The following is a 13,689-nucleotide window of genomic DNA, read 5'->3' on the forward strand; positions in this document are numbered from 1 at the left end:
GAGGTAAGACCCTACCTGATGTCCTCTACCACAGGGCCCTGGTTATACAGAGGTAAGACACTACCTGATGTCCTCTACCACAGGGCCCTGGTTATACAGAGGTAAGACCCTACCTGATGTCCTCTACCACAGGGCCCTGGTTATACAGAGGTAAGACCCTACCTGATGTCCTCTACCACAGGGCCCTGGTTATACAGAGGTAAGACACTACCTGATGTCCTCTACCACAGGGCCCTGGTTATACAGAGGTAAGACACTACCTGATGTCCTCTACCACAGGGCCCTGGTTATACAGAGGTAAGACCCTACCTGATGTCCTCTACCACAGGGCCCTGGTTATACAGAGGTAAGACCCTACCTGATGTCCTCTACCACAGGGCCCTGGTTATACAGAGGTAAGACACTACCTGATGTCCTCTACCACAAGACAGGGCCCTGGTTATACAGAGGTAAGACTACCTGATGTCCTCTACCACAGGGCCCTGGTTATACAGAGGTAAGACCCTACCTGATGTCCTCTACCACAGGGCCCTGGTTATACAGAGGTAAGACACTACCTGATGTCCTCTACCACAGGGCCCTGGTTATACAGAGGTAAGACACTACCTGATGTCCTCTACCACAGGGCCCTGGTTATACAGAGGTAAGACACTACCTGATGTCCTCTACCACAGGGCCCTGGTTATACAGAGGTAAGACACTACCTGATGTCCTCTACCACAGGGCCCTGGTTATACAGAGGTAAGACACTACCTGATGTCCTCTACCACAGGGCCCTGGTTATACAGAGGTAAGACCCTACCTGATGTCCTCTACCACAGGGCCCTGGTTATACAGAGGTAAGACCCTACCTGATGTCCTCTACCACAGGGCCCTGGTTATACAGAGGTAAGACCCTACCTGATGTCCTCTACCACAGGGCCCTGGTTATACAGAGGTAAGACCCTACCTGATGTCCTCTACCACAGGGCCCTGGTTATACAGAGGTAAGACCCTACCTGATGTCCTCTACCACAGGGCCCTGGTTATACAGAGGTAAGACACTACCTGATGTCCTCTACCACAGGGCCCTGGTTATACAGAGGTAAGACCCTACCTGATGTCCTCTACCACAGGGCCCTGGTTATACAGAGGTAAGACACTACCTGATGTCCTCTACCACAGGGCCCTGGTTATACAGAGGTAAGACACTACCTGATGTCCTCTACCACAGGGCCCTGGTTATACAGAGGTAAGACACTACCACAGGGCCCCAGAGGTAAGACCCTACCTGATGTCCTCTACCACAGGGCCCTGGTTATACAGAGGTAAGACACTACCTGATGTCCTCTACCACAGGGCCCTGGTTATACAGAGGTAAGACACTACCTGATGTCCTCTACCACAGGGCCCTGGTTATACAGAGGTAAGACCCTACCTGATGTCCTCTACCACAGGGCCCTGGTTATACAGAGGTAAGACCCTACCTGATGTCCTCTACCACAGGGCCCTGGTTATACAGAGGTAAGACACTACCTGATGTCCTCTACCACAGGGCCCTGGTTATACAGAGGTAAGACACTACCTGATGTCCTCTACCACAGGGCCCTGGTTATACAGAGGTAAGACACTACCTGATGTCCTCTACCACAGGGCCCTGGTTATACAGAGGTAAGACACTACCTGATGTCCTCTACCACAGGGCCCTGGTTATACAGAGGTAAGACACTACCTGATGTCCTCTACCACAGGGCCCTGGTTATACAGAGGTAAGACCCTACCTGATGTCCTCTACCACAGGGCCCTGATGTAAGACCCTACCTGATGTCCTCTACCACAGGGCCCTGGTTATACAGAGGTAAGACACTACCTGATGTCCTCTACCACAGGGCCCTGGTTATACAGAGGTAAGACCCTACCTGATGTCCTCTACCACAGGGCCCTGGTTATACAGAGGTAAGACCTGATGTCCTCTACCACACCTGAGGTGTCCTCTACCACAGGGCCCTGGTTATACAGAGGTAAGACACTACCTGATGTCCTCTACCACAGGGCCCTGGTTATACAGAGGTAAGACACTACCTGATGTCCTCTACCACAGGGCCCTGGTTATACAGAGGTAAGACACTACCTGATGTCCTCTACCACAGGGCCCTGGTTATACAGAGGTAAGACACTACCTGATGTCCTCTACCACAGGGCCCTGGTTATACAGAGGTAAGACACTACCTGATGTCCTCTACCACAGGGCCCTGGTTATACAGAGGTAAGACACTACCTGATGTCCTCTACCACAGGGCCCTGGTTATACAGAGGTAAGACACTACCTGATGTCCTCTACCACAGGGCCCTGGTTATACAGAGGTAAGACACTACCTGATGTCCTCTACCACAGGGCCCTGGTTATACAGAGGTAAGACCCTACCTGATGTCCTCTACCACAGGGCCCTGGTTATACAGAGGTAAGACCCTACCTGATGTCCTCTACCACAGGGCCCTGGTTATACAGAGGTAAGACACTACCTGATGTCCTCTACCACAGGGCCCTGGTTATACAGAGGTAAGACACTACCTGATGTCCTCTACCACAGGGCCCTGGTTATACCAGAGGTAAGACACTACCTGATGTCCTCTACCACAGGGCCCTGGTTATACAGAGGTAAGACACTACCTGATGTCCTCTACCACAGGGCCCTGGTTATACAGAGGTAAGACACTACCTGATGTCCTCTACCACAGGGCCCTGGTACCACAGGGCCCTGGTTATACAGAGGTAAGACACTACCTGATGTCCTCTACCACAGGGCCCTGGTTATACAGAGGTAAGACCCTACCTGATGTCCTCTACCACAGGGCCCTACCTACCTGATGTCCTCTACCACAGGGCCCTGGTTATACAGAGGTAAGACACTACCTGATGTCCTCTACCACAGGGCCCTGGTTATACAGAGGTAAGACACTACCTGATGTCCTCTACCACAGGGCCCTGGTTATACAGAGGTAAGACACTACCTGATGTCCTCTACCACAGGGCCCTGGTTATACAGAGGTAAGACACTACCTGATGTCCTCTACCACAGGGCCCTGGTTATACAGAGGTAAGACACTACCTGATGTCCTCTACCACAGGGCCCTGGTTATACAGAGGTAAGACCCTACCTGATGTCCTCTACCACAGGGCCCTGGTTATACAGAGGTAAGACACTACCTGATGTCCTCTACCACAGGGCCCTGGTTATACAGAGGTAAGACACTACCTGATGTCCTCTACCACAGGGCCCTGGTTATACAGAGGTAAGACACTACCTGATGTCCTCTACCACAGGGCCCTGGTTATACAGAGGTAAGACACTACCTGATGTCCTCTACCACAGGGCCCTGGTTATACAGAGGTAAGACACTACCTGATGTCCTCTACCACAGGGCCCTGGTTATACAGAGGTAAGACCATGTCCTCTACCTGATGTCCTGATGTCTCTACCACAGGGCCCTGGTTATACAGAGGTAAGACCATGTCCTCTACCACACCTGATGTCCTACCTGACCACAGGGCCCTGGTTATACAGAGGTAAGACACTACCTGATGTCCTCTACCACAGGGCCCTGGTTATACAGAGGTAAGACACTACCTGATGTCCTCTACCACAGGGCCCTGGTTATACAGAGGTAAGACACTACCTGATGTCCTCTACCACAGGGCCCTGGTTATACAGAGGTAAGACACTACCTGATGTCCTCTACCACAGGGCCCTGGTTATACAGAGGTAAGACACTACCTGATGTCCTCTACCACACCACAGGGCCCTGATGTCTATACACTACCAGAGGCCCTGGTTATACAGAGGTAAGACACTACCTGATGTCCTTCTACCACAGACAGAGGTAAGACACTACCTGATGTCCTCTACCACAGGGCCCTGGTTATACAGAGGTAAGACACTACCTGATGTCCTCTAGGGCCCCACAGGGCTACCTGATGTCCTTACCACATACAGAGGTAAGACACTACCTGATGTCCTCTACCACAGGGCCCTGGTTATACAGAGGTAAGACACTACCTGATGTCCTCTACCACAGGGCCCTGGTTATACAGAGGTAAGACACTACCACACCTGATGTCCTCTACCACAGGGCCCTGGTTATACAGAGGTAAGACCCTACCTGATGTCCTCTACCACAGGGCCCTGGTTATACAGAGGTAAGACACTACCTGATGTCCTCTACCACAGGGCCCTGGTTATACAGAGGTAAGACACTACCTGATGTCCTCTACCACAGGGCCCTGGTTATACAGAGGTAAGACACTACCTGATGTCCTCTACCACAGGGCCCTGGTTATACAGAGGTAAGACCCTACCTGATGTCCTCTACCACAGGGCCCTGGTTATACAGAGGTAAGACACTACCTGATGTCCTCTACCACAGGGCCCTGGTTATACAGAGGTAAGACACTACCTGATGTCCTCTACCACAGGGCCCTGGTTAGGTAAGACACACCTGATGGTAAGAGAGGTAAGACACTACCTGATGTCCTCTACCACAGGGCCCTGGTTATACAGAGGTAAGACACTACCTGATGTCCTCTACCACAGGGCCCTGGTTATACAGAGGTAAGACACTACCTGATGTCCTCTACCACAGGGCCCTGGTTATACAGAGGTAAGACACTACCTGATGTCCTCTACCACAGGGCCCTGGTTATACAGAGGTAAGACACTACCTGATGTCCTCTACCACAGGGCCCTGGTTATACAGAGGTAAGACACTACCTGATGTCCTCTACCACAGGGCCCTGGTTATACAGAGGTAAGACACTACCTGATGTCCTACCACAGGGCCCTGGTTATACAGGGCCCTGATGGTCTATACAGAGGTAAGACACTACCTGATGTCCTCTACCACAGGGCCCTGGTTATACAGAGGTAAGACACTACCTGATGTCCTCTACCACAGGGCCCTGGTTATACAGAGGTAAGACACTACCTGATGTCCTCTACCACAGGGCCCTGGTTATACAGAGGTAAGACACTACCTGATGTCCTCCACACCACAGGGCCCTGATGTTACACAGAGGTAAGACACTACCTGATGTCCTCTACCACAGGGCCCTGGTTATACAGAGGTAAGACACTACCTGATGTCCTCTACCACAGGGCCCTGGTTATACAGAGGTAAGACACTACCTGATGTCCTCTACCACAGGGCCCTGGTTATACAGAGGTAAGACACTACCTGATGTCCTCTACCACAGGGCCCTGGTTATACAGAGGTAAGACACTACCTGATGTCCTCTACCACAGGGCCCTGGTTATACAGAGGTAAGACACTACCTGATGTCCTCTACCACAGGGCCCTGGTTATACAGAGGTAAGACACTACCTGATGTCCTCTACCACAGGGCCCTGGTTATACCACAGGGCCCAGAGGTAAGACACTACCTGAGACAGGGCCCTGGTTATACAGAGGTAAGACCTGATGTCCTCTACCACAGGGCCCTGGTTATACAGAGGTAAGACACTACCTGATGTCCTCTACCACAGGGCCCTGGTTATACAGAGGTAAGACACTACCTGATGTCCTCTACCACAGGGCCCTGGTTATACAGAGGTAAGACACTACCTGATGTCCTCTACCACAGGGCCCTGGTTATACAGAGGTATACCTGATGTCCTCTACCACAGGGCCCTGGTTATACAGAGGTAAGACACTACCTGATGTCCTCTACCACAGGGCCCTGGTTATACAGAGGTAAGACACTACCTGATGTCCTCTACCACAGGGCCCTGGTTATACAGAGGTAAGACACTACCTGATGTCCTCTACCACAGGGCCCTGGTTATACAGAGGTAAGACACTACCTGATGTCCTCTACCACAGGGCCCTGGTTATACAGAGGTAAGACACTACCTGATGTCCTCTACCACAGGGCCCTGGTTATACAGAGGTAAGACACTACCTGATGTCCTCTACCACAGGGCCCTGGTTATACAGAGGTAAGACACTACCTGATGTACCACAGGGCCTCTACCACAGGTCCTCTACCCCTGGTTATACAGAGGTAAGACACTACCTGATGTCCTCTACCACAGGGCCCTGGTTATACAGAGGTAAGACACTACCTGATGTCCTCTACCACAGGGCCCTGGTTATACAGAGGTAAGACACTACCTGATGTCCTCTACCACAGGGCCCTGGTTATACCTGATGTCCTCTACCACAGGTAAGACACTACCTGATGTCCTCTACCACAGGGCCCTGGTTATACAGAGGTAAGACACTACCTGATGTCCTCTACCACAGGGCCCTGGTTATACAGAGGTAAGACACTACCTGATGTCCTCTACCACAGGGCCCTGGTTACAGAGTAAGACACTACCTGATGTCCTCTACCACAGGGCCCTGGTTAGAGGTAAGACACTACCTGATGTCCTCTACCACAGGGCCCTACAGAGGTAAGACACTACCTGATGTCCTCTACCACAGGGCCCTGGTTATACAGAGGTAAGACACTACCTGATGTCCTCTACCACAGGGCCCTGGTTATACAGAGGTAAGACACTACCTGATGTCCTCTACCACAGGGCCCTGGTTATACAGAGGTAAGACACTACCTGATGTCCTCTACCACAGGGCCCTGGTTATACAGAGGTAAGACACTACCTGATGTCCTCTACCACAGGGCCCTGATGTTACCACATACAGAGGTAAGACACTACCTGATGTCCTCTACCACAGGGCCCTGGTTATACAGAGGTAAGACACTACCTGATGTCCTCTACCACAGGGCCCTGGTTATACAGAGGTAAGACACTACCTGATGTCCTCTACCACAGGGCCCTGGTTATACAGAGGTAAGACACTACCTGATGTCCTCTACCACAGGGCCCTGGTTATACAGAGGTAAGACACTACCTGATGTCCTCTACCACAGGGCCCTGGTTATACAGAGGTAAGACACTACCTGATGTCCTCTACCACAGGGCCCTGGTTATACAGAGGTAAGACACTACCTGATGTCCTCTACCACAGGGCCCTGGTTATACAGAGGTAAGACACTACCTGATGTCCTCTACCACAGGGCCCTGGTTATACAGAGGTAAGACACTACCTGATGTCCTCTACCACAGGGCCCTGGTTATACAGAGGTAAGACACTACCTGATGTCCTCTACCACAGGGCCCTGGTTATACAGAGGTAAGACACTACCTGATGTCCTCTACCACAGGGCCCTGGTTATACAGAGGTAAGACACTACCTGATGTCCTCTACCACAGGGCCCTACAGAGGTAAGACACTACCTGATGTCCTCTACCACAGGGCCCTGGTTATACAGAGGTAAGACACTACCTGATGTCCTCTACCACAGGGCCCTGGTTATACAGAGGTAAGACACTACCTGATGTCCTCTACCACAGGGCCCTGGTTATACAGAGGTAAGACACTACCTGATGTCCTCTACCACAGGGCCCTGGTTATACAGAGGTAAGACACTACCTGATGTCCTCTACCACAGGGCCCTGGTTATACAGAGGTAAGACACTACCTGATGTCCTCTACCACAGGGCCCTGGTTATACAGAGGTAAGACACTACCTGATACAGGGCCCTGGTTATACAGAGGTAAGACACTACCTGATGTCCTCTACCACAGGGCCCTACAGAGGTAAGACACTACCTGATACAGTTAGGTAAGACACTACCTGATGTCCTCTACCACAGGGCCCTGGTTATACAGAGGTAAGACACTACCTGATGTCCTCTACCACAGGGCCCTGGTTATACAGAGGTAAGACACTACCTGATGTCCTCTACCACAGGGCCCTGGTTATACAGAGGTAAGACACTACCTGATGTCCTCTACCACAGGGCCCTGGTTATACAGAGGTAAGACACTACCACATGTCCTCTACCACAGGGCCCTGGTTATACAGAGGTAAGACACTACCTGATGTCCTCTACCACAGGGCCCTGGTTATACAGAGGTAAGACACTACCTGATGTCCTCTACCACAGGGCCCTGGTTATACAGAGGTAAGACACTACCTGATGTCCTCTACCACAGGGCCCTGGTTATACAGAGGTAAGACACTACCTGATGTCCTCTACCACAGGGCCCTGGTTATACAGAGGTAAGACACTACCTGATGTCCTCTACCACAGGGCCCTGGTTATACAGAGGTAAGACACTACCTGATGTCCTCTACCACAGGGCCCTGGTTATACAGAGGTAAGACACTACCTGATGTCCTCTACCACAGGGCCCTGGTTATACAGAGGTAAGACACTACCTGATGTCCTCTACCACAGGGCCCTGGTTATACAGAGGTAAGACACTACCTGATGTCCTCTACCACAGGGCCCTGGTTATACAGAGGTAAGACACTACCTGATGTCCTCTACCACAGGGCCCTGGTTATACAGAGGTAAGACACTACCTGATGTCCTCTACCACAGGGCCCTGGTTATACAGAGGTAAGACACTACCTGATGTCCTCTACCACAGGGCCCTGGTTATACAGAGGTAAGACACTACCTGATGTCCTCTACCACAGGGCCCTGGTTATACAGAGGTAAGACACTACCTGATGTCCTCTAGGGCCCACAGGGCCCTGATGTTATACAGAGTAAGACACTAATGACACTACCTGATGTCCTCTACCACAGGGCCCTGGTTATACAGAGGTAAGACACTACCTGATGTCCTCTACCACAGGGCCCTGGTTATACAGAGGTAGACACTACCTGATGTCCTCTACCACAGGGCCCTGGTTATACAGAGGTAAGACACTACCTGATGTCCTCTACCACAGGGCCCTGGTTATACAGAGGTAAGACACTACCTGATGTCCTCTACCACAGGGCCCTGGTTATACAGAGGTAAGACACTACCTGTTGTCCTCTACCACAGGGCCCTGGTTATACAGAGGTAAGACACTACCTGATGTCCTCTACCACAGGGCCCTGGTTATACAGAGGTAAGACACTACCTGATGTCCTCTACCACAGGGCCCTGGTTATACAGAGGTAAGACACTACCTGATGTCCTCTACCACAGGGCCCTGGTTATACAGAGGTAAGACACTACCTGATGTCCTCTACCACAGGGCCCTGGTTATACAGAGGTAAGACACTACCTGATGTCCTCTACCACAGGGCCCTGGTTATACAGAGGTAAGACACTACCTGATGTCCTCTACCACAGGGCCCTGGTTATACAGAGGTAAGACACTACCTGATGAGGGCCCTGGTTATACAGAGGTAAGACCCTACCTGATGTCCTCTACCACAGGGCCCTGGTTATACAGAGGTAAGACACTACCTGATGTCCTCTACCACAGGGCCCTGGTTATACAGAGGTAAGACACTACCTGTTGTCCTCTACCACAGGGCCCTGGTTATACAGAGGTAAGACACTACCTGATGTCCTCTACCACAGGGCCCTGGTTATACAGAGGTAAGACACTGCCTGACGGTGAACATGGAGCTTGTCGTGATCATCATGAAACACTCCTCCTATACTACCAAGATGAATGCTGGTCTGTGGTGCTCTTCCCCAGTCTGGTCAGTCGGTGTCGTGACTCAGCTTGTGTGTCCTCAGGTTCATCTCACTGCTGGACAGTCTCCTGCCCCACCTGGTTCCAGCCTGGGACTACAGCCTGGCCACCTTCAACCACATCAAGGTACGTCTAGTTGCTGGGCTGGAACAAAGACCTGCACTAGCTCCCCTGGACCAGGGTTGGAGGCCACTGGTTGAGAGGGACACACCACAGATGTCTGATCTGTTGGTGTAAAAAAAAAAAAAAAAAAAAAAAAAAAAACTTCACTGTCCTCCCTTTTCCTTTCATCTTTAAACGGACGGTGCCAGATTTTCGTTGACCTACTTACCCAGAGTTGGGCCAACTCATGGATGCCATTTTGTATAGAGATTACAATGCTGTACCTGTCCCGTTACATCATCTGTGAGCGCACGGGCATCTCTATGAGCCGGATGCAACGTTACCATCTCTAAGACGACCGGGAGAGAATGAGGAAGTGGATATAATCTGGTTTCTTTTGATTATCAGTGAAATTAACGCATGTTATAACATGTCGATGACGATGTATTTGAAGACTATAAATGGCCAACCACACATTTTTGGAGTAGAACGTTTATTCCCCTGCTTTCTGAGAGGAGCTGGCTACTGTACCTGGAGACTTCCAGAAAATTGTGCTAAGCTAACATCGATCATCTCCAAACTGCACGCAGAGACATAAAATAGTCTCCATGAGTTGGTCTGACTCTGAGAAAGTAGATCAACTACCTAAATCTTGCAGTGTCCCTTTAAAAAAAAATGCATTATCACGTCCAGTAACATTGACCGTTGTGTTCTCTGCTGCCCCCTAGAGTATCAAGCCGTTCCTGCTGCTGTCCAAGCGTCGCTCGGCCCTGATCACCCAGTGTCTGAAGGACTCCGAGACCAGCAAGCCTAACTTTATGCCCCGGCTCTATATCAACCGTAGACTGGCCATGGAGCACAGAGACAACCCCTCACTGGACCCTACTGCTAAGAACGCGGTCTTCACACAGGTAGTGGAGGGGGTGTGTTGGGGTGGGAGGGGGAATATGTGTGTGTGTGTGTTGTAGCTATATGATTTTAGACATCTGGCTTTAACCCATGCAGGTCTACGAGGGTCTGAAGCCATCCGATAAGTTTGAGAAGATTTTGGACTACAGGTATAGTAATCTCTCTCCCCAGCATCCTTATTGACCATCACATTTACTTCGCGGTCATTCTCAGGAAGCTGGATTTGTTATCTAACAGATGGGGAAGTGAGTGGGTTAATAATAAACTTATCATAACAGACTTGAAAGGAAAGTAGCAGTTAATATGTTATTGATCAGACTTATCATAACAGAGGAAAGTAGCAGTGATTATGTTATTGATCAGACTGTTATCATAACAGAGGAAAGTAGCAGTGATTATGTTATTGATCAGACTGTTATCATAACAGAGGAAAGTAGCAGTGATTATGTTATTGTTGATCAGATGGCCGGCGCGTTACGACCAGTGGTGGGAGTGTAAATTCATAGCAGAGGGCATCATCGACCAAGGAGGTGGTTTTAGAGACAGTCTGGCAGACATGTCTGAAGAGCTGTGTCCCAGTTCAGCAGAATGCCTCCTGCCTTTACCCTTCTTCAACAGGACATCTAACCAGGTAACTACCCCTGACCTCTACCTGACCTCTACCTAACCTCTACCTAACCTCTACCTCTACCTAACCTCTAACCAGGTAACTACCCCTGACCTCTACCTGACCTCTACCTAACCTCTACCTAACCTCTACCTCTTTAACATCTAACCAGGTAACTACCCCTAACCTCTACCTAACCTAACCTCTACCTCTTTAACATCTAACCAGGTAACTACCCCTGACCTCTACCTAACCTAGCCTCTACTTTAACATCTAACCAGGTAACTACCCCTAACCTCTACCTAACCTCTACCTCTTTAACATGTAATTACCCCTAACCTCTACCTTACCTAACCTCTACCTCTTTAACATCTAACCAGGTAACTAAACCCTAACCTCTACCTCATTAGCATCTAACCAGGTAACTACCCCTAACCTCTACCTAACCTAACCTCTACCTCTTTAACGTCTAACCAGGTAACTACCCCTGACCTCTACCTAACCTAACCTCTACCTCTTTAACATGTAACCAGGTAACTACCCCTAACCTCTACCTAACCTCTACCTAACCTAACCTCTACCTCTTTAACATGTAACCAGGTAACTAAACCCTAACCTCTACATCTTTAACATGTAACCAGGTAACTAAACCCTAACCTCTACCTCTTTAACATCTAACCAGGTAACTACCCCTAACCTCTACCTAACCTCTACCTCTTTAACATCTAACCAGGTAACTAAACCCTAACCTCTACCTAACCTAGCCTCTACCTCTTTAACATCTAACCAGGTAACTAAACCCTAACCTCTACCTCTTTAACATCTAACCAGGTAACTAAACCCTAACCTCTACCTCTTTAACATCTAACCAGGTAACTAAACCCTAACCTCTACCTAACCTAACCTCTACCTCTTTAACATCTAACCAGGTAACTAAACCCTAACCTCTACCTAACCTCTACCTCTTTAACATCTAACCAGGTAACTAAACCCTAACCTCTACCTAACCTAACCTCTACCTCTTTAACATCTAACCAGGTAACTAAACCCTAACCTCTACCTAACCTCTACCTCTTTAACATCTAACCAGGTAACTACCCCTGACCTCTACCTAACCTCTACCTAACCTAACCTCTACCTCTTTAACTAACAGTTAGTTTCTGCTCCCAGGGAACAGGCGAGGCCAGAGACCACTATGTTCCCAACCCGTCCTGCAGAGAGTTCCACAAGTTTGAGTGGATCGGACAGCTGATGGGAGCCGCTCTCCGAGGAAAAGACTTCCTGGTGCTGGCTCTGCCTGGTCTGGTGTGGAAACAGTTAACAGGGGAGGCTGTCAGCTGGAGCAAAGACTTCCCTGCTGTTGACTCTGTCCTGGTGAGCACTGCGCGGTTGTCACATCTAACGTCACATCAGCGTTAATCATACATCGAAGTAAAAGACGACCACTGTGAAAATGGCAGAACTCAAGTTAGGATTCAGTCCACTGACGTTTTCAACCTTGGCAAACTTATTGAAGCTTGTGTCTGTTCTGTTTTTATAGGCGATACAATCGCTCGTTGCAATATTCTGCAAAGCATTGGATAATGTGATTTCCCGTCTGTTTTAAAATGTTAGTTTGCTTCTGTTCTGTCTCTCTACAGGTCAAGCTGCTGGAGGCCATGGAGGTCATGGACCAGGAGACATTTGACTTTAAATTTGGGGAGGAGTTGGTGTACACTACCCTGCTGAGTGACGGCAGACTGGTAGAGCTGCTACCAGGCGGCAGCAATCAGGTGGTACGGTACCAAGACCGCAGGGAGTTCATTCACCTGGTCCAGAAGGCACGCCTGGAGGAGAGCAGACACCAGGTGGGAAGGGGTTTTCAGATGGCCTTCAAGTCGGTCTGGGTTGTCTCATGTGGAGGGAGATGCTGTAACCATGCGTGTGTCTGTTCCAGGTCTGTGCTATGCAGGCGGGGCTGGTGAAGGTAGTGCCTCAGGCCGTGCTGGATCTGCTAACCTGGCAGGAGGTGGAGAAGAAGGTCTGTGGAGACCCGGAGATCACCGTGGAGGCACTCAAACGACTCAGTGAGTAATCAGACGGACCTTGATGTGGTTGAAGATCGCCAGGCTGTAGTCCCAGACTGACTCAGTACCATCACATGTGGCCCCATCTTATGTCTCTCTCTCCACATCATTATAAACCCTAGTGTTGTCTCTCTCTCTCCACATCAGGTTGATTATAAACCCTAGTGTTGTCTCTCTCTCTACATCAGGTTGATTATAAACCCTAGTGTTGTCTCTCTCCACATCAGGTTGATTATAAACCCTAGTGTTGTCTCTCTCTCCACATCAGGTTGATTATAAACCCTAGTGTTGTCTCTCTCTCTCCACATCAATATAAACCCTAGTGTTGTCTCTCTCTCTCCACATCAATATAAACCCTAGTGTTGTCTCTCTCTCTCACATCAATATAAACCCTAGTGTTGTCTCTCTCTCACACATCAATATAAACCCTAGTGTTGTCTCTCTCACACATCAATATAAACCCTAGTGTTGTC

The 13,689-nt window shown here is 49.8% G+C and overlaps 1 protein-coding gene and 1 long non-coding RNA gene across 11 annotated transcripts in view; one reads left to right on the forward strand and one right to left on the reverse strand.

Moving 5' to 3' along the window:
- Positions 1–13,689, forward strand: part of hectd3 (HECT domain containing 3) — a 28,060-nt gene that overhangs the window by 5,503 nt on the left and 8,868 nt on the right. For both annotated transcript variants that reach the window (XM_052509562.1, XM_052509563.1), the window contains exons 9-15: positions 9,577–9,658; positions 10,363–10,545; positions 10,640–10,692; positions 11,006–11,174; positions 12,321–12,524; positions 12,791–12,997; positions 13,087–13,216. In XM_052509562.1, the coding sequence (XP_052365522.1) occupies positions 9,577–9,658; positions 10,363–10,545; positions 10,640–10,692; positions 11,006–11,174; positions 12,321–12,524; positions 12,791–12,997; positions 13,087–13,216 (1,028 nt within the window). The remainder of the gene's footprint in view (positions 1–9,576; positions 9,659–10,362; positions 10,546–10,639; positions 10,693–11,005; positions 11,175–12,320; positions 12,525–12,790; positions 12,998–13,086; positions 13,217–13,689) is intronic.
- Positions 7–4,407, reverse strand: LOC127924887 (uncharacterized). 9 transcript variants are annotated; one of them, XR_008119186.1, is made up of 5 exons: positions 4,288–4,407; positions 1,418–1,760; positions 460–753; positions 114–260; positions 7–64 (listed from the first exon to the last, which is right to left on the reverse strand). It is a non-coding gene; the product is annotated as an uncharacterized LOC127924887 (long non-coding RNA). The 9 variants fall into 9 exon arrangements; XR_008119185.1 differs by lacking the exon at positions 4,288–4,407 and adding an exon at positions 4,092–4,238 and having other exon boundaries at positions 1,418–1,711; XR_008119187.1 differs by lacking the exon at positions 4,288–4,407 and adding an exon at positions 4,092–4,211.

The sequence above is a fragment of the Oncorhynchus keta genome, unplaced genomic scaffold (genome assembly GCF_023373465.1).
Source record: "Oncorhynchus keta strain PuntledgeMale-10-30-2019 unplaced genomic scaffold, Oket_V2 Un_contig_4700_pilon_pilon, whole genome shotgun sequence".
NCBI lineage: Eukaryota > Metazoa > Chordata > Actinopteri > Salmoniformes > Salmonidae > Oncorhynchus > Oncorhynchus keta.